Genomic DNA, 21,661 nt, shown 5'->3' with positions numbered 1-21,661 from the left:
ATTCGACTTGAGGGATTATTTGTTGTGAAACAGATGAAGCCCGTTGACAGTCTAAATGCCGCTGTGTAAATGCAATTCGTCTGGCGAAGGCGCACAGGGGACTCGACAGATGCTTCGATGAGCCTCATTGTGCATCTCTAGTTACGCTAATGAGGTCAAGACCTTCAGCGCCGTGCCCGTGCCGCGCTCTCGTTTGCTGGCTCTTCTTCCCAGGCCATTGTGTGACTGGCAGTCTCCTTTCCAGTGCTTTTATTCCATACAAGGCCCTGCCAGAAGCAACATGCACACAGCATGAGATCTCAGGCCTACGTCACTCTCACTCACTACCCCAAAGCGACCTGGAGAGCAGCAGGCAGCGCTGAGAGAGGAGGCTTTTAATTGGCCAGAAGCACTTTGAGTGAACACAGTGTTCTCAGGGCCTGTCGTACGAACAAAGAACAGATTCGTCACTTGCTTCATGCTGCCCTGTTTTAACCTGTGCCCACAGACGAAATGTGAAGGTTGCATGTGATGTTGACGTTTTAACAGAGAGCCGATTTTGTTTAGATGAAGCAGTTGGAGACGGTGAGAATCAAGGTGCTGCCTGTCACCTCTTGAAGAGCGGCCGGCCGGTTTGTCACTGACGTCGGATGCCATATTTATGTGCTGTAACTCACAGCGGTGAGCATATACAGTGCTGGGTGGTCCAGCTTGAGTTTGTTGGAGCCGACGCCATCTTGAGCAGGAATCTTCATGACCGTTTGTGTGTGTGTGTGTGTGTGAGCGAACCGACCTGAACGTGTGTCAATATATGGGACTGCTTTTGCAGTTTGCTTGTCCTCACCTGCACAAGTTTAACAGTAATTTCAACAGCATGTCATCTCTCCAGAAGACTTACGTTTTAATGGACACTGTTTGAAATCAATTAAAGAAATAGTTCACCCAATTGAGTTCTGAGGGTTTGGGGTGAGAGAGAGAGATATCTTGTCTTGTCTGGTTGGTAGTTTATTGTTTTCTATTTCCCTGTTTTTTTCCCCTCGTTTATTTATTTTATATATATTATATTTATATTTATTTGTTTATTTTATTTTTCTTTTCTTTTTTTTTTGTTTAGGTTGTTTATTGCTTTCAGGATGCTGTTTCTTTCCATTCTTTATTGGATGCCACTGTAAATTTAGTTTTTGCATAAATCAAAAAATATAATTGTGAAATTCCAAACACAACTATTTATTCAATTGCATATTCTTAAAATTAAATATAAGGAAGTTGAATTATGGATGGATTCACATTGAAAGATTTAAAAAACTTTGTATTTAGTTTATATATTTCATCATATTTAATAAATCAACATCTATTTAATATTATCTAATTATATGTTAAATATTGTAATAGTAATAAAATGATTTAATTTTTTTTGGTGGACTTTTGGGTCAGGGTGGAATAACACTTAATTTCCCAGGATGCATCACCTGTGTTGAATTTCTATGCTATGCAGTAAATCCCTGTATCATTGCAATTAGATTCAGTTTCTTTGACTAAATTTGATCTGTCATAGCGAGATTTCACATTCTGCTCTGCGTTTGACATTTAACAAAGCAGTGACACATGAACGAAATGAAGAATAGCAATTTATAGTCCCTGTTCTCCTCTATTGCCTCGCTAACCAGCGCTAATAATGAAACATTCCGTCTGTCTTTTCTCTGTCACACACAAACTGATCCTTCACGGGGTGTTGACTGAGTGGCCTTCAGTCACAATTGAGCATGCAAAAGATCCATCCAACTCATTTCAAGCATCCCTGTCTAGAATCGCCAATGCATTTCATCCATTTCAAATCTGACATTTCCAAAACGTGGGCCATATCAGCTTGACAGCGAGCAGCCGCCGTAAGTAGATCCGAACTACTGCTCGCAATCCCATCATCCCTAATACAGTCAATTACAACTCAGTGAGAGATAATCATTCATCTGGTCACTGCAAGTGGCCTCTAATAGCCTTTACTTGGCAGCTCTCACAGCCCGAGAATATATTAGGAGCGGCGAGTAAACTTAATCACGCACTGTCAGTGTCGCGTGTCGTACTACCGCACGGCGTAGTTTGAAACGAATGGCTCTTTGTTCTGCAAATGGCCCCGCGCTGCCAAACGCCACTGCCGCGTGTGTCTTTTCCGAGGTTTTATGGCTCGGTGCATTTGGTCACGTTAGCTCAGGCCGTTCCATTGCTCATGCTGTGTAACTTGTAATGATATGGTGTTAACGCTGTTGTGGCTCCGCGCAGCTAAAAAACTGAAAATGGAGTCCCGGGGAGCAATTTGTTCCTCTGGCCGCTTTGACTGGAGCACAGAGGGTTACAGTGTGGAGCCGTTCAGTGGGTTTAAACAGTGGCCCTTGTGGCATTGAAGGATACGTTTCAGCAGTCAGACTCCTGGCGTCATTAAAAGTTGTGCGCCGCAGCCAAGGGCTTTTGTGCGAAGCAGCACGCAAACTGCAAACGGCTTGGAATGTGTCGACTTTTACAATGCAGGTTAACTGTGCGAGTCCACGGTCAACACTGACGTGAGGTCTGCAAAGGGCTTTCATCTTTGCTAGGCAGTTGGTTTATTCCTGATGCGTATTGATACGAACTGTAAATCTGGCCTTCCTGCAGAGTGACGCAAGTGTGACAGAGAAGTGTGGCTGAGCTGAGTCAAATAGCAAATACAGTAGGTGATTTATTGGCGTAACGTGTTTTAGCCAGACACACTCACTATGATTAGCATGTGGAGTTAATGATGTGAGAGGTTCAACGTGAACCTGATATACTGTATATATTTTTTTCAATTCAAGAGAAATTAAATATGAATGAAATATTAAAAATAAGAGATTTTTGTACTGCAACAAAGACTTTGCCAAACAGATATTTACTGTGCATATATTAAGATAGATAGATAGAATTAACGATAGATAGATAGATAGAATTAACGATAGATAGATAGATAGATAGATAGATAGATAGATAGATAGATAGATAGATAGAATCAAATAATTTACGATAGATAGATAGATTGATAGATTGATTGATTGATTTACCCCACACCCCTCGGCCAAACTTCTGGGACTGGATCTGAGTCGGGTCAGAGGTCGAGGTCTCAGGGGAGGCCAAGCATTTCCTGTCCAGCTCTCTTGTTTTTGTCTTTAGGCCGGGATATTTGTGCAGACAGAATCCCTGGTGTGCGGAGCAGCAGACAGAATGGACCGTAGCTGACAGAGATAAGTTTTCACAGGAGCACAGGGATGTCCACCGCCAGTCAGGCCCAGTGACCTAGAACAGACACTGAAAAGTCATTATCGCACCGTATGACCGCATCCAAATCACTCTTATGGGCTTTGGTTAGTTGCTGTTGTCTTTAAACAGATATTTAGGCTGTTTTTTAACAGAGCAGAAAGCGATTGTTGTGATAAGTGTCTAATGCCAGTGTTGTTTATCGCTGTGTTGCTCAATGTCATGCTAAGATTCTAAAGATTGCTTAAAAATTAATCATTACATATAATTGGAACTGATAAATAGTATACCTATACAGTGTATACTTTGGATAAAAGCGTCTGCTAAATGCATGTATGTTAATCAGTTGACTCTGAATGCAACGCCTCTCAATTGCAGCTTTATTAATTTTGATTTCATGTTCATGAAAGTCAACATCAAATCAAAAATGTTCTGACTTACTTTCTTAATGCACATTTCTTGTGGAATATCATGCTTTATTCTCTAAAATATGTCAGATTATAGAAGTAAAATGGGTTTCATGTTCATCTTTACAAATGTGTGATATGCATATTATCAGTATTAAAGCTAACATTAACTAAATGCTACGTATATCTATATATTGTTTTTCTTGAAATGCAATTTTTATTATTTAAACAAATGATATGATAAATATATGTCTGTCAGATGGCCAGATTCACTTTCTTAATGCATGTTCCTTATATATTTTCTTGTTGAACATCCTGCTTTATTCCCTACAATATGTCAGATTATGGCAGTAAAACATTTCATGTATTTCAAAACATTTATCCCACAATTCTGACTTTATAACTCACAATTGTGAGAAAAAAGTCAGAATTGCAAGTTTATGATGTGATTCTGAGAAAAAAGGAGAACTCGGAGATGTAAACTCTCAATTGCGAGAAAAAAATTGTGATATAAAAAGTCACAATTACCTTTTTTATTTTTATTCAGTGGCGGAAAAGGGCTTCCATATCTATATGTATATTCCTTTCTTTGCTAAAATGCAATTTTTATTGTATTTTTTTAAATGTAAAGTCGGCAACACCAAAGCTCCAAAAGTATCAAAAAATTGTCGCATAGCATATGTGACGTTTCGAGCACGCAGGCTCTTCATCAGACTGCATCTTCATCATCATTTTTTTATACTTTTGGAGCTTTGGTGTTGCCGACTTTACATTCAAAAAATGTTCCACTTGTTTCGCACCCAGTTGAGATCGATGTGCGTGCTTTTGCCTGCTCCTCACTATATTAAATTTTTTTCAAATGATAAACAATTCTGATAACAGCTGTCTGTCTAATGCACATTCCTTGCAAATTTTCTTGTTAAATATCCTGCTTTATTCCCTAAAATATGTCCGATTATGGCAGTAAACGGTTTGTGATATGCATATTAGTAGTATCAACACTAACATTAACTAAACTGAGATCTTTTCAAAATATTCTGCATGCAAATGTTTAATTATTAGGATCTGGAATACATGCAGATGCATCTGTATGAGAGTGGTCTATATGTATACATCGCTATCCTTTCTCTGTTTTCCTTTCTGAAGTGTTTTGGCAGCTCAGCAGTGTTTTCTTCACAGTAACTCCTCTGTGTCTCCATTAGGATTGCATTCACAGCGCCTCCTGCAGGACACCAAAAACAGCATTAGTAAATAAAATCAGTTAAACGAGAGACAGAAAGTGACAAAAGAGGATCCAGCCTTATTTAAGCGTGAGCGTAATTTGTGCTGAATCCAGCCTGAGCTGACATGCGGAGCGAGTGGTGAGAGCCTGGAATGGTTGGAGGCTATTATTCATTTTTCATTGCAAAGACGAGACTTTACAGTCTGTGCACACAGACATTTCATAGCGCGCAGATGCACAAATAAGGAGCGTATTTGCAGCTTTTTAGCCTCTTATGTTCTTTCTCATCAACAATTGAACGCAGGGCTTGAGAAAAGGCTCATTTAAATGAAGCGATAGACAACACGAGTGAGTGAGTGTGTGTGTGTGTGTGTGTGTGTGTGTGTGTGTGTGTGGAATAACCCGTGAACGCGCGGGACGCTGGATATGAATGAATCATTGTGAAATAAGCGAGTGGTAATCTAGCACTGGGCTGCATCGGTCCTGTGTGATTTCCAGCTCACCCACTGTCTCTACATTATTAAAAGCGCATTAGCGGCGTAATGGCTGAGAGATGCGTCTCAAGTCCTGCTTTCGGCTGCTGCAGCTGAGGGAGGTCACGTGACCCTGACAGATTTACCAAAACATGCAGAACGTCCTGAATGGAATACTAGTGTAATGCTTACTGCATACTATGCTGCGTACTGCTATAAGAGTATGTGAAACGCTGTCGTATGCATTTGACACTTCAGCAGCATCTTACATTGTTGTCACATCACCTTATTTCCTAGAGAAGTGGTCCGTTATTTAGTCATTATTTTTAACGGAATTTAGTTTTTTGGGGGTCAAATATTTAATTTGATATAATTACAGTATAAACATAAATTGTTTTATTTTGTGTTTGTTTTGGTTTATCTTAGATCTATTTATGGAGATTATTAATCAAATATAAAATTTAAAAACTGCCAATAAAATTTACTTTATAAATGTATAATAACAATAATTACAAAATATTTGATATTGCATACAGTTTTTCTTCCTACATTTATCCATTGTAGAAGAAAAATGGCAAAAAAAAAGATACTTTAGCATCCCTTAATGTATATAATAAATTATGGGATTTTAATTCTGCATTTTGAATCCAATTTTGTTTTTTAATGCAATAATAATAATAATAACAACTGCTAAAAAAATAAATATGTCAATAAAAAGGTTTTAGAGTCCTATAAATGATACTTAATACTAATACTAATAATACTTTTTTTTGGGGGGGGGGGTGTATTTTATCTCTATTTATGGCTCTTTTTAATCCAGTGAAGAATAAAAAATGGCAATAAAAAGAATTCCATAATAATAACAGCAACATTTATATTTAATAGTATTGTTTTTAATGATAATAATAAATATTATTATTTTCATCACTATTATTATAGTTTTGATTTTGAGTTACTTAGCTCAATGCTTTTTAATCCAATGATAATGAAAAAAAAGAAAAAGAAAATACGCAATAAAAAGAAACTTTAAAGTCCCATACAGTGCATACTCCATAGCAGGTACTCATTCCATTCATAGAGAACATTCACACGCAGTGCACAGCATGCATACTGCAGAAATAGCAATGGAAGGGTAGTATGTTGTTCCGAACACAACTGGAGAGATGGAGAAATAGCGAGCGAGAGAAGAGCGCGTCTTTGCTGCTAGCGGGACTGCCGGCTGCAGCTCGTTCATGCAATATTAAAGCGCTGCTGCATCATGCACCTTATTATGAGGATTGCCTCATCTGTCACTTAGTCCTCTGAGAGCCGCGCCGCTCTGTCACGACTAGTTCTCCTCCACTCACCCCTTTCGCTTAGAAAATGGAAAGCTCGGTTATTAATGGCAGATTATTGTCTGTCCTCGCTACAATGACGTCTGAATAAAGAGAAATCTCATTAACACGGCCCGTTAGTGTCGCTCCCTTGAGAAATCCTCTCTAGCGAGCGTTGCTTTTGTACCGGGGAAGAGAAACATTTGTGAAGATGCTGTTAAATCCAATTTTAGGTGCTGTTTTGTGTTTGCAAATATCTTTCTGTTGCTTTAAAATGGAGGGCAAGTGGAGTAATAGTTCAATTATCTATAAATAAAGGCTGATTTGAGTGAGTGACGGTGTTGGCCACGGCGAGCAGGAAAGCCTTTGAAATACCTTGGAAAATCTCTCCTCTGCCCATTCTCCAGTGTTTTATGAATAGTTTAATGATTTTAACAGCGGTAGATGAGGGTGGATCTACGTCAGGCTCTGTTATTAATATAGCAGCTAAATGCCACACTGCCGTTTCGGTGAAATAAACCCCAGACCAGAAGGCTGGCAGGTTTCGGAAAACCTCGAGGCTTTGTGGGCCTGTGCCGTGTTGACTTTTCAAAGAAGTGTTTCTCTCGGGAAGTCGTCTGAAAATGTGTTTTGTCCTGGTGGAAGCTATGGCCTGCTGAAGGTGTTTTGTTCGGACTGCAGATACACCTGTCCTGCAGCTCGATCTCAACTAAAATGACTTGCCTATTCAACTTTAGTGATGTTTGTCTTGTTTTTTGATTTAATATTGTTCATAACTGAGGGAAAACAACAGGTGTGGATCTAATGTTTGTTGTTGTTGTTGTAGTTGTTGTTAAATAACTTTTACTAAAACCGTTTTTAAAGTAATAGCTCATCCAAGAAGCTTGAAGCTACAAATCACACTGTGAAATCTGATTCATTTCAGAGAATCAATTCATTCAAATGGTTTGTTAAATAACTTAAAAAAGGATTTATTTTTGCATTTGATACAGATTTTCTGTTTCATATTGTCACTTCTGAATGTGAATTCAGACATTCAGAACATTCAGACATTCTGAATGTATAATAAATCTATATTATTAAAGTTAAAGGGGTCATAGGATGCTACATGCACTTTTACAAGTAGTTTGAACTGAAATGTGTGTTGGCAGTGTGTGTACACAACCACCCTATAATGATAAAGATCCACCCAGTGGTTTTTTAAAATCTGGTTAAATGTTTTCCCCTTTCTCAAATCGAGCCGATCTCAGATGCCTGTCTGTGTGACGTCACACAGACAGGCCCCTCCTACGATAGTTTGATTGACAGTAGCGTTTCAGCACAGACTGGACTGTCGTCTTACCTCAGACCCGCCCTGAGTGAGCTGTCATCAGTTGACAGCTGTCATCATTGTTTCATCGCCGGAGCTCGAAAGAGACTGCTCTCTGCTGATGGGGTCAGCAGAGCTCATTAACATTTAAAGGAAAATGCTACAAAAACAGCTTGATCTGAAAAGAGCTGTTTTTGACAGGGTAAAAAAGGTGTTTTTTACACTACCATTGAGAAATTTTAACCAAACTATGTTACAGACTTTTCATTAAGACCCTAAAGAATCATATCAACCTTGTAGTTTTATTGCCAAACCAATCTAAAAGAACAAATGGTTTGTGAATCATCCCTAGAAACAGCATTGTGTTTTAGGCCTCTTAAGAGCCAGAAACTAATGAATGAATGCATGATGGCAAAGTCATGAATGACATTCATTGGTTTCCTAAAGCTGCAGCTGAGGACACGGCTTGACCCTCGGCCAGAGAGCCTTTACGTAACATTATGTAACCTGGCTGAGATTCCTCTGATTGACACTGAGTTAACGACAGAACCATTTCCAGCCTGTCAAAATATCATGCTGCTGTGTGACAGACAGAAAGAAAACTAGCAGAAAAGTACAGTGCTGGTATCATGATACCAGCCATATTCATGTACCATCGTATTTACTTTTAAATGTGCAAAGAAAGACATATTTTAAGACGTCAGATATTCCATTTCCTTTGCTAAAAAATGTAATTACACATTTAAAAAGGATATATTTTAATAGTAAAAGACTATCAGAATGTTACAGTAAAAAAGAGTTGGTTAACTTGAAGTTCCCTTTCTCTGTACAATGAAAAACTGCAAAAGAACTAATGGGACATTTCATGTAATTTTACACTAAAATACTGTTAAATTAGTATTTCGAAGTGAAACGGAATGTCATCTTATAGTTTCTTAGGTTTTTTCTAATTACTCATATACATTAGGTGTTTTTGTTACAACTTACATTGTTAAATTCATGTTTATTAGATTATTTTAGTGTTGTGTCTTGGTGTTTTGTATTTGTGTGTATAATGTGCACCTTAAATATATTAGTGTTTTCCTCAGCTTGTGAAAAAGCTACTTTTCAATGATCACATGACTTTCTTTTTTTTTGATTGTGTTATATAAAGGTACAAACAGATTTTTGTATGTCAATAGTTCAAAATATATTTTATAATAATATAATATCATTATGATATTATTTAATGTAATATAATTAAATTATTATTATTATTATTATGGTACTCTGAAATATGTTTTTATTTTATTCTCTTTTATTTAGTTCTATATTTGATTAAAATATCAATAATAGATCTCAAATCAAATAAATAAATAAAAATACTTTTACTGTGAATTTACTGTAAATTTAAATCCACTAAATACAGTTGAATATATTTTATAATAGTATATTTAATATCATTATGATATTATTTATTATAATAACATTAAATATAAAAAATAATAAATATTGTTATTGTTGTTGTTGTACATTATGGGACTTATTAAATTGTTTATTTTATATATATATATATGTATATATAAAATTTTAAATAACCATAGCTACATATAAAATAACCATAGAAATAACCATCGATAGATCTAAAATAACCCCAAAATAAATATATCAAATATAAAATATATAAAAATATTCAATAATATATCAATATTGAATACAAAAATAACAATTTATATATGTTTATAATTATTTAAAATAAATGTTTTTTAGATCATGTAAATTTTGTTGTATAGATGAATAGTTCAATATGTAAAACCTAAAATGTCTGTACCATATTTTTACGGTAAATTTCTGGCTATCACAGCTACATTTGTTTTTGTAAATCTCACATGTATTTTTTTATAGTTCAGATTAAACAGTAAACTGTTGTTTTTGTCTTTTCCATGACTGTTTTACGATGGCCGAGAAGTGCAAAACAAATCACAATTCTGAAAATATTAGCTCAGTTTAAATTATGAATTGCCCTTACTATGGAATAAAAAATACGGAGTGTCTGTTTACACTTAGTGCAAATATCCCATCTTGTTGGTAGAGGCTATGTACAGTAATTCCGCCCTGCAACATGTGATTGGGCTAGTCAACACTTTAAAAGTGGCTGTAAAAAATCAGCTCCAGTGGTGCAGATGGATAAGCTTGTGTTGTAGGCTATTTGACACAGTCGACCTGGGTTCGATCCCACCTTTTGCCGAACTTTTTTTTCCTCCCTTTTCAAATCTCGTATTAGCAATGGATTCTATTTACACTAAGTGAAAATAGCAGTATTTTTAGCAATATGCTATTTACACTAAGTGCAAATACCTATTTACACTGTTAAAATAGCAGGATTTCTATGTGTACTACTTGTTGCAAATAGTGGCAATTATCTGCACTTCAGTATTGTAGTACATTATAAAACAGTATGCAATAATAACGTATTGAGTGTAAATTATAATTTTAATTTTAATTATTAAATGGATGCCACCTTATTGGAACCCTAACCCTACCCGATACTTTATCTTCAACTTTTTGATTGTTTCCTTAATTTTTATTGAAAATAAATGCCTTTACGATGTGATACGAGATTTGAAAAGGGAGAAAAAAAAGTCTGGCAAAAGGCTGGATAGAACCCGGGTCAATCGCGTCAAAAAGCCAATGACACGCACTTAACCATCTGCGCCACTGGGAGCTGATTATTTTCAGCTGCTTTTAAAGTTTTGACTAGCCCAATCACACGGAGAGCGGAATTACTGCCAATAAGGTGGGCTATTTGCACTAAGTGTAAACAGACACTCTGTATTTTTTATTCCATAGTAAGGGCAATTCATACAATACATTTAAACTGAGCTACTTTAATACCATCTCTGAACTTTCTACCAGGACTCTGCTGTTCTTCGGCTGGTTCTTCCCTGTATACGTTGATTGACAGATGTCTCGTCCAGTCAGCGGTGAGTAATCCCAAACCAATGGCACTGTCTCAAACTATACCTACCTCTTCTGGTTTGTCTGATTTGTCGTTGTGTTTTCTGACTTGTTCATTTGTTTTCGGATTTGTCGTTGTGTTTTCTGACTTGTTATAATGTTTTCTGAATTATTGTTGTGTTTTCTGAATTGTTATTTTGTTTTTTAGACTTGCATTTGCGTTTGAAATTTGTCATTTTGTTTTCAGAATTGTGATTTGTTTTGCACTTCTCGGCCACCGTACTGTTTCCCTCAACTTGGGAGAATATATTGAAAGTTATTAAGGCGTTCTGTGGCTGTAAATACTCCTGTAGTCCTGTCATGTCCGTGGCGTTTCCCTGCGGTGCCAGAGAGCTGACCGGTCTGAGGGTGGCCCAAGTCAAAGCAAGTACCCTGATTTACAGCCTGTCCCGCTGTATACAATAAACCCAGACAGAATGCCATTTGTTTGGCTTCCTCTCCCTTCAAACCAAAGAAAAATATTTTGCATTTTATTTTTAAAAGTCCAGTTTCCCAGGCTCGTGTCCTGAGGCTATTTCAGCGGGGTTGAAAGGGCATCCCCGGCGTCTCGTCCTCGGGTGTTTCTCAGACAGGGTGCTCTTCAGTTATGGGCGACATGTTTTTATGCGCGACTCTCGAGCCAACGAGGCCTGTTTTCCACCCTGCAGGAACCTCCTACTGTCTGTTAATTAGAGTGTGTAAAGTTTACAGCCTTTGAGAAGCTGTTAAGCGGCAAAGAGTGGCGAGTAAAGGCAGCCTGACTGTGAAATTGAATTATGAGCGTGTGTCACTGAACAAAATGGAAAGTGTGCGAGAGGGAGGAGGGAGAGAGAGAGAGAGAGAGAGAGAGAGAGGAATCCCTGGGGCTCAGAGACTTCCTCTCTCTTGCTCTCTCTCTCTCTCTCTCTCTCTCTCTCTCTCTCACTATCTCTCTCTCTCTCTCTGTGCTGTGTTTTTAGTGAGCGAGGTAGAGCGTGTAGCCTCACTAGATGCTGAATAGTGAATGGTGAATGAAATATGCGCTGCGCCGCTGTGTGTGTGTGACTCTAACATCCCGTCTGTCTGTCCACAGATGCTCCCACAGCAAGAATGGGACCACAAAAGAGGCGCCCGAGGATCTCAGGTCAGTGTCTGGATGATTAAAAAAGAGCTGATGAATTTCTGAGAGTGAATCTGAAAGAACCTTTCTGGGTCATGTTTCACCCTAAAATCAAAAATGATTTTTACTAAATGAAAATGAAGCCTGATTTAGATTTATGAAGGTCTTTGCATTGTGACATTTTTTTCAAAACAATTAATCATATTTCTCCCAAAAATGTGTTATTAAAGGAAAATTAAGGCTATTTTAGAGTCATTAAGGTTTTACTTGCTTTGACATGATTTAAACAACAACAAAAAATAACTTTATGCGTAATCCTCCCAAAATTCGCAAAATAATTTTTTTGGAATGATTTTACTTAAAGAAATTAAAGCCCGTTTTAGAGTTATTAAGGATGTATTTGACATTATTTTCTAAACAATTAAGCATATTTCTCCCAAAATTCACAAAACAAAAACAAAAAAGTGTATTTTTATTTAATGAAAATGAGGCCAATTTTAGTCATTATGGTTTTATTTGCCTTATGACATTATTTTCAAAACAATTAAGCATGATTCTTCCACAATTTGCAGAAAAAAAAAAATAAAAAATAAATTTTAATTAAAGAAAAAAATAAGAATAATAATTTAAAATCAATAATTAATTATTTAATAATTAAATAATTAATTATTTTAGAGTCATCAAGGTGCCTTGTGACATTATTTTACAAACAATTACGCACATTACTTCCAAAATTCACAGAAAGCCTCTTACTATCATGTAAAAAATAAATAAATAGTGTATTCATCATGGTAATATTTGTCAAACTGCTTTTTAGTTATGCTTATTGAAGTTTAATAATAATAATAATAATAATAACTGTATATTGTAGTTAAAAAAAGAATAACTGGAATCTAATGAAGAATCATTAAACATAATGCACTAAAAGATTGGTGGTGAAATAATTTTCACTCAAAAATTGCAGTATATTTCACAAATAATTACAAGGAAATGGTAAGTAACGCATTGAATTAATTGTGAACTTTTGAAGTAGAAAAACTCAAATAGCATTTTTTTAATACGCTCCAGTATTCTTTGTTTTTATTCAACTTCAAAAATAATTTACAGTGTAAGAATAAAAAATAAAAAAACATTCAGACGCAAGGAGATTTTCAGCATTTCATTAATGAAAATGTGTGGTTAATTTGTGCTTAATTGTCAAGAAAATAATGTCACACTCTAGCAAGTCTTAATCGTCCGGAATTGTTCTTTATGCTAAAGATCATTTCTAATCTTCTTCTTTTGATTTTGGGGTGAAGTGGGGTCTGTGAGTTGTTTGTTTTGTTGCTAGATCTCTGATTAATCATTATGACTAATGTAAATGAGTCTGTGAGTTGGTGACCTGTGTGTGACCCCGTGCTTGTAACTTTCAAACATCCTACTGACATCATCACACTTGGCCTGCTCTGCTGCTCCTTTGAACTCTGGAACTTCAAAATATGAATATACTTGTGTAATATAAGGACGTGCATCAGAAACATTCTTTCATGCTAAAAAGTGTTTTAAATAAAATAAAAATACAATAATAATGTACCCAGGTGAAAATTTATATTAGAAACAAGAAAAATAAATTGATTATCAGTTAAAAGAATATTTTAAGAAGATTTAATAATAATAACAATAATAATAATAGTGTACCTGGTTGAAAAATTAAATTGGAAACCAGATAAATGTATGAATTGATTACAAAAGATTGGTTCAATGAACATGATGAACTAACAATGAACAATTCTAAAGCACTCTTAGTTAATGTTATTTTCAACCTTTATTAATGTATTATTCAAATTAAAAGTTGATTCTGTTAGCATTATTTAATAGACCTGAATTTACAATGAATGAACTAACTAATGTACTGTCATTGTTAGGTAATCTTAGTTAATGCATCAAGTAATGTCAACTAATGGAATCTTATTATAAAATGTTATACATTTTATAATATATATATAATGGATAATTTATTACTCAGTAGATTATGATGGTATGACATGACCCAGAATGATAGATGGAATGATAATTTTGTGTGTGAGTTTACTATTTTTTTATTCAGGAACTCCCCAGTGTGTGTGTGTGTGTGTGTGTGTGAGTGTGTGTGTGCGTGCGGATATGCTAATGTATTTGCACTTTTGATCTAGTTCTCCTCAGCTGGGTGAGAGCAGGGAGTAGCGGTGACGTCTGTAGTGACGTGTTTCTGTTCTCGGTGCCTGTGTGTTTGTTCCTCGGTGCTTCATTCATTCCCAGCAGTCTAACCTCCACCTATTTCTGCCTTTGCCTGCGACAGAGAGGAAGCTCTCGAGTCCTTTTCTTTCCGTCGGGTCGCTCTGCGCCGTGGCATCGCAGCACGGCAGAAGGACGCCGCTTCCATCCGTAGCGCTAGCAGCCGTTTACGCGAGGGGATTTGTGTGAAAAGCCGCTGAGGTGAAACTAGACCACCAGAGAGCAGTTAAGACTATTGCAGCGCTGACAGAGACATACGTTAAAGCGTAATGCACGGCTGAACATGACCTTAGAAATCAGCTGTCAGTCAGAGAGTCTCACAATAGAGCTGTCAGAGCATGCCAGGCCAGTGAGGGCGCCTCCCATAATGCACTGGGCCTTGGGAGAAGCATGAGGCCGTGAGCTGATAGTGCGAACAATGCACAGGAGGAAAGAACGCTGTGTGTGTGGAATCGCCATTCTTAGTGAGCATCTTGTGTGTGTGTGTGTGTGTGTGTGTGTGTGTTTATGTATGCAATTGCTAATGCAAACGCAGTGTTCGGTCCTGCTGGACAGGCAGCAGTAACAATAGGTGAAGATGCTAATGCACTACTTCATTTATGCTTTCTCCATTGACAGTCATTCAGGGTGATTATAGTTAACTAAAACGGAAACTAAAACTAAAAACAAAAAAACTAAACAAAAAATCAGTATTTGAAATAAAATGTAACTTAAATAAAACAAGCATTAACTGATATAAAATAAATTATAAAAAACATTTTTAATATATAAAAATAGCATTTCTTAAAAATAAAAATTTATAAAAAATCTATATAGTGTGTGTGTGTATTTTTTAATGACAAAAACACACAATAAAATTACTTAAACTTTAACTAAAATTATAATAAAAATGGAAAATATTCAAATTAAAACTCATTCAAAATATGAATTAAAACTATAATAGTATCTCGATAATACTAAAACAACACTATGGTCAGTCAAAAATAACATTGTATTCGAACTTTGTGTTATTTTGTATTCCAAAAATGTTTGCGAAAACATATAAATTGGAATTAATTTATTGTTAATAAAATAGTTGACATTATATTCTATAATATTCTTGTGTTTATGTACAGAAGGCTCCTAAAAGCATGAATTTGACTTTTACTACCTTTAACTAACATGCTCAACAAGATTCAAGTTGACCATAAAGTGAAAACTCTAGAAAACTGTATAAAAATATCTACTAATATAAATAAAGTATAATAATATTAAGAATTTAGATTATATTATTCACATGAACATATAACTACTGAAAATGACAATACAATCTCATTTATTTATATTTATCATTTATATTATATGATATGATATATGTATCATATATATTCAATTATTATATTCTAATCCAAATGATTAATATTTAGATTATTAGATGTTTTATGGGGCTCCTGAAAGCATGAAACTGACTAACTTTAATTAACACGTTTAGTACAGTTTTCTTCACACTGTTTTCTGCTGTGACAGTACTCGACCTTAAAGCGAAAACTGACCATAGAAGCAGAGAGTTTGTTAATATCAGCTATAGCATCTCATGGCAATTCTGTCAGTGCAATATGTGCACATTTTGTTGTGCAGTGATCAAGCTTGCATAACTAGAAGTGTCTGCATTTCAGGCAAATGAATAGTGGGAGGTGTGTGTGTGTTCAGTGTCTAAGCCTTCTTATCAGAAGGATATCCTCCCACTGAGGATCGATGCTGCTCTTTCTGCTTCACAGCCATATTCAGACACTCATGATGCACAGACATTATTTGTGTGAGTGTTTGAGAGCTAACAGAGCTCGCTCTCTTTTCTAATTACCCAGTTGTTTTATCATTAGTCAATTAGGGGACTTGGTTTTCTCTTGTCTCTGGATCCTATTTGCTGCATGAAAAACTGATTAGCACTTCAAAGTTCTCGTTCACCCAGCAGCTTTCAAAGTGCAGCCGATGGTGTGCATGATTTCTGCCCGCTCTCCTCTCATTGATCTGTGGAAAGCAGCCGTCTCCAGGATCCCGAGGCTGATAAAGGTGTGCAGTAGTGCAAACACGGCTGACGGCTGAACCTGTGACCCTTGACGTGACGGAGAGCGAGTGTGTGCACCTCAGGAGACCCGTCTCTTCCTCACATCCTTCCCAGGGTGCACTGCGTCTCCCATGTGGCTGCTTTGTTGGTGTTTGTGTTCAATTACCGTCACTCTCATTAGCAGCCACCACGTCACTGCTCTTTTACATAAACTATTCTAACAAAAGAACTTTCACATTATATTTTGCCCCAAATAAAATCAAGGAAATGTAATGTAATATAATAATATGTATTATATGTTATATTATATAGTACATTTTAACCACAAAATTCATATCTGTATTGCATGTAAACATTTTACTTTTAATTAAAATTCAATTCAATTAAAAATAGAGAATTAGCTAAGTTTACTATTTTCTTATTAGATCCATATTACTGTATAGTCAATAATTACGGCAATGTTTTGCTTAATTCATTAAAAGAGAGTTAATTAAAGCATTAATAAGCATTAAGCATAGAGAGTACAAAAATTGTACCATAATGTCTAAATGCTTGCAATAATGCATTTGATTATTTTGTGCATTATAATAATATATTATAAATTTTAATTTGTGTAATATTCGGAAATAGAAAAACATGTATATATCAAATTTAAATATATTAATAATTTGGGGTGAAAAAAATAAGAAATTGTATTTAGCATGAAATTATATATTATATTATATTATTAAAAATATATATATAAATTAGTGCTGTCAAGTGATTAATCGTGATTAATCGCATCCAAAATAAAAGTTTTTGTTTACATAATATATGTGTTTAATGTGTATATTTATTATGTATATATAAATACACACACATACAGTATATATTTTGAAAATATTTACATGTATTTACATGCCTATATTTATATTAATATAATTTATATTATATATAAATATATTTAATATAAAAGCATAACATTTTTCTCAAATATATACATGCATGTGTGTGTATTTATATATACATAATAAATATACACATTAAACACATATATTATGTAAACAAAAACTTTTATTTTGGATGTGATTAATCGCGATTAATCGTTTGACAGCACTAATTTATATATATATATATATATATTGGGGGTGAAAAGAAAATGTAAAATTTTATTATGTTTTAAAATAATATATTACGGTATATTATATAAATTTAAAACACAAAATGGTCATTTAAAATTTAAAATGGTATAAATACAATGTATAAATACTATAATAATAATAATATATAATATTTTTTGCATTATTACTGTTTTATATTGGGGTGAAATATGATCAGTACAGATTTCTGAAAGGTTTCATGGCTTTTTAGTGACTTTGTGTCCCATTGGTAGCTGTCACATTACATCACTGCTCATTTGCATAAACATAAAGTTTTCTCAGTTTTATCACATCCAGTGCTGGACACGTTCATCATCAGTAGTCACTGCTGGAAATCTCGAACTCTCTTTGAAACTAAATGACGGTTACTTTGACGCTGCAAATTCACTGTCAGCTTGAACGTCCCTTCAGAGAAACTATCAAGTGTCTCTGTGTCATAAAAAAACTGTGAAGGAGTGGAAATTGGTCATTTTTGTTGACCAATTTAGCCCAAACGACTATTCATTGTGTGGGCCCTGAGGTAACGCTCTTTGCCCGGCTGTCACTTAGCAACAGGCTATTTTCAATATAAATGCTTCCAGCAGTGGCGCAAGCGTGAGCTGTGGACTTCACACACACACACACACACACACACTCCGCTGAAGACGCTCCAGCAGCAGACGGACTGATCTGTGAGTGACACTGGCATCATGAGGAAGAGGCGTGCCACTGCCGGGCCGTTCTGCCCGTATCACGGCCAGCAGGTGGGAGATACGCCGTATTCTTTTCATTGTTGCTAATATCCATCTGAGCACGAGACTAGATTGGATGCACTTTACTGAAATGTTTTTGCTGGAGCTTTATAGCCTGTTGGGGTTTGTGTAGATGCTTGAAATGAATTAGGCATATATACATTGTGCCTACATGCGTTTCTTTACACAACTGAAATTTTTATTGATTTAAAAAAAATAATAATTATTTGATAAATAATTTCATAATAGTTTTAACTGTTACTCCACTGTGTTAATAGTTGAACATAAAGTGAAAACTGATTATATAATCTGGAAATTTGTGCATTGAATTATGTAAATAAGCTAGAATACAGTAAAGTTTTAGTATCATTTATCTAGTATTATAGTTTTTAATCAATATTTTTATATTTTCTGGTTTTAGTTTTAGTATTTTGTTGTGTTTTTGTCATTTGTATAAATTAAAAAAAAAATAGGTCTATATAGTTTTTTTGTAAGTTTTAGTTTTTGTTTATTTAGTTTTAGTAAATTTAGTACTTCAACTTAAACTAAACAAAAATATCATTATATCAAAATATCAAAAAATTGTATTTCAAAGTTTGTTTTTGTTGTGTTTTTGTCATTTTTATTCTTTTAAGTTTTAGTCTTTAGTCTTAGTTTATTTAGTTAGCTCAAATGAAAATGAAATTTGTGACTTCGCAACTAGCTGAAATCAATTTAAAAAAATGTATATTTTATTTCAGTTCATTTTATTTATTTATTTATTTATTAGTTTTAGTTACCGATAATAATGCTGTTCAGATGTCACTCACACACAATCCGTGCGTTACGATGACTAAACGTTTGCACTGAGAAAAAATAGGACGAGATCAAGTGTAATATTTAGAATCGAAGGATTCAGATCATTAGTTTGAGTCAGGAATAAAGATGTCTGCATCCAGCATCACCGCAGTCAGACGTCACTGAATTTGTGGGACGCCACAAAATCTCAAGTGACCCACCCATAAAAACCAGCTTTTTTTCTCAACAGCGCACAATATTGACATGGTTTGTAGTCTAGATAGAGGTTGAAAATCCCTTGGCTCTTGCTCAAGTGTCAAAGCGACGTGACATAAACTAATTACTGACTCCTTCCTCCACTTCAGTATTATGAAGTGAAGTAAGAAGCCTTTAAAACGCTGCTCTTTCCACAAACAGCCATTAACATTCTTGTGTTGTGAGGACCTCAGGCAGCTCAGTTCATTCACAATTTAGTCCTGCTGTAATTTTTATGATACCGTTGTGACACGTTGGCTGTTAAAACTGCATTCAAGGGGCGCAAAGCAATGGCGATACACAATCAGAGCAGCACTGAAGTGCTATGACGGTTTGTCACGCTTGTTTTGAGTTGTTTTGCATGCTTAAAAACTCATTCTCATGCAAAAACATGAATACATTCCACCAGCCAAAATTGTAATATCAATACTGGGTTGGTTGAGCATTCAAATCACACAAGGCTTGTTTTTGTGTGTGCTTTTGTGTCCTATATTGTGTATGTTTATTTCTATTTATGTACACTACTGTTCAGAAGTTTAATGTAAGATTTTTTCTTGTTGTTGCTGAAAGAAATTAGTAGTTTTCTTCATCACGGATGCATTCAATTGTCCAAAAGTGACAGTAAAGAGATTTATAATGTTACAAAATTTGTCTTTGTTTTTTTTTGTTTTTGTTTTTTTTCAAATTAATGCTGTTTTTTTAGAACAAAATGCATTATGGTTTCAATGAAAATATGAAGCAGCATAACTGTTTTAAACATTGATAATAATAATAATTTTTCTTGAGCAGCAAATCAGCAATGATTTCTGAAGGATCATGTGACACTAAAGACTGTAATGATGTAATGATGCTGAAAATTCTGCTTTGCATCACAGGAATAAATTACATTTAAAAATATATTATTATAGAAAACAGCTATTTTAAATTGTAATAATATTTTACATTTTTAATCAAATAAATGCAAACTTGCTGAGCAGAAGAGACTTCTTTCAAAAACAAAATATTTCCAACCCCAAACTAAGCAGTAGTGTGTATATAACAAAGAGTGACAAATTTAAGGGGGTCTGAATACTTTCCGTACCCACTGTATATATATTAATGTATGTAATGTATGTATGTAATTTTGCATTGCAGTAATGAATTTATTAAATTTTGTTAATTTTTTTGAGGGGAAAATATGCTTAATATTCATTAAATTAATGTCATAATGCAAAAATGCAAAACTTTTTATGCCAAATATTTGATTTCCTTTTGAGTTTGGAATGAAATATGACTCTTACATGTTCTTAATATAAATCGCTTTGGATACAAGCAGCATCAGTGTCAGATTGTCTTTTTTGAGTGAATTACAGAAGGCACTCATTCATGCAGTATTCAGACGGGACGGTCCTGGCATGGCATGTAGGTTAGTGTAGAGTAAGGGAAACATCTCGTAAAGGGTTCTTCCTCTTTCACGCCTCACTGCACCTCGGCATCTGCGTGGAGGCTCCGCGTGACGCTGGCGCATGTGCATGTTCCTCTGAAGAGCCGAGTGTAGAAACACGTGCCTGCCAACGCAGTGCATCAAAGCCCTCGCTTTTGCTTTCATGCACATTTGCATCCCGTCTGCCGGTGTGTTTTGAATGCATATGCACAGAGAATAACATGACTCAGCATCTCTCTGTGTCTAGTGTAAGCCCTGCAATCAATGAGACGCTATTAGAGGACTTTTCCCTCTCGCCTGTGCTGTACCGCTGTTCACAAAGGCCCCGATCAACCTACTCGGATCGATACGGTTTCCAGCAGCAACCCCCGTTTTGTTCCCTAGATGTGTTGTTGATATCACCTATGCACACACACACTCACACTCTCGTGCGCACACAGACACAATCACGCTAATCCGAGGACATTAGCCGTGGAGAGAGTCCATTTCAGGCAGGTAATGGGCAGATTTGGCTATCACAGGATGTCGTAAAGGTTGCACTGAAGAGCGAGATAATGTGTTTTTTTTTTTAAGGCTGGGCTCTCTGGGATCTGTCAGCTGCTCTCCAAGCCAAAGTGTTTGAGCAACTTTCCCATAAACACCTCTCTTGTTTTAGTCGGCGGTAAAACACACAAACACACACGTGCTAAAGTTTAAGAGAGCCCAAGTTTGATTTTACAGCCCATTGTTTGCACAGAAAATCCTCTTGTTTGACAAGCTTCCCGGTGACTCACGTCTGTTGATTTTGGTTGCGGCGGACGCTGTTTTGATAACGGATTGAGACGGGAGGAGAGAGAGAGAAAGGGAAAAATTTAATGAAAGGAGGGAGCTGAAAGACTCCCACGCAAGGAGCAATGTTGTCTCAGTCCACTTAACCTCACTCTCCGTGCCTTCTATATTTAATCGCCCTTTTTGGCTTCCCGGCAGTCCGTGTGTGACCCTAGTGGAAGACCTGAGTAAC

General features: G+C 35.6%; 1 protein-coding gene across 1 annotated transcript in view; it reads left to right on the top strand.

Annotated features, from left to right (window-relative positions):
* Positions 1-21,661, top strand: part of LOC107583934 (cGMP-inhibited 3',5'-cyclic phosphodiesterase A-like) — a 98,431-nt gene that overhangs the window by 34,056 nt on the left and 42,714 nt on the right. The window contains exon 2 of the mRNA XM_016270286.1: positions 12,013-12,063. Coding sequence (XP_016125772.1) covers positions 12,013-12,063 — 51 coding nt within the window. The remainder of the gene's footprint in view (positions 1-12,012; positions 12,064-21,661) is intronic.

The sequence above is a fragment of the Sinocyclocheilus grahami genome, unplaced genomic scaffold, assembly GCF_001515645.1.
Source record: "Sinocyclocheilus grahami isolate Dianchi unplaced genomic scaffold, SAMN03320097.WGS_v1.1 scaffold56.1, whole genome shotgun sequence".
NCBI lineage: Eukaryota > Metazoa > Chordata > Actinopteri > Cypriniformes > Cyprinidae > Sinocyclocheilus > Sinocyclocheilus grahami.
The sequence above is the reverse complement of the archived record's forward strand: the minus strand, read 5'-3'. Positions and strand labels throughout refer to the sequence as shown.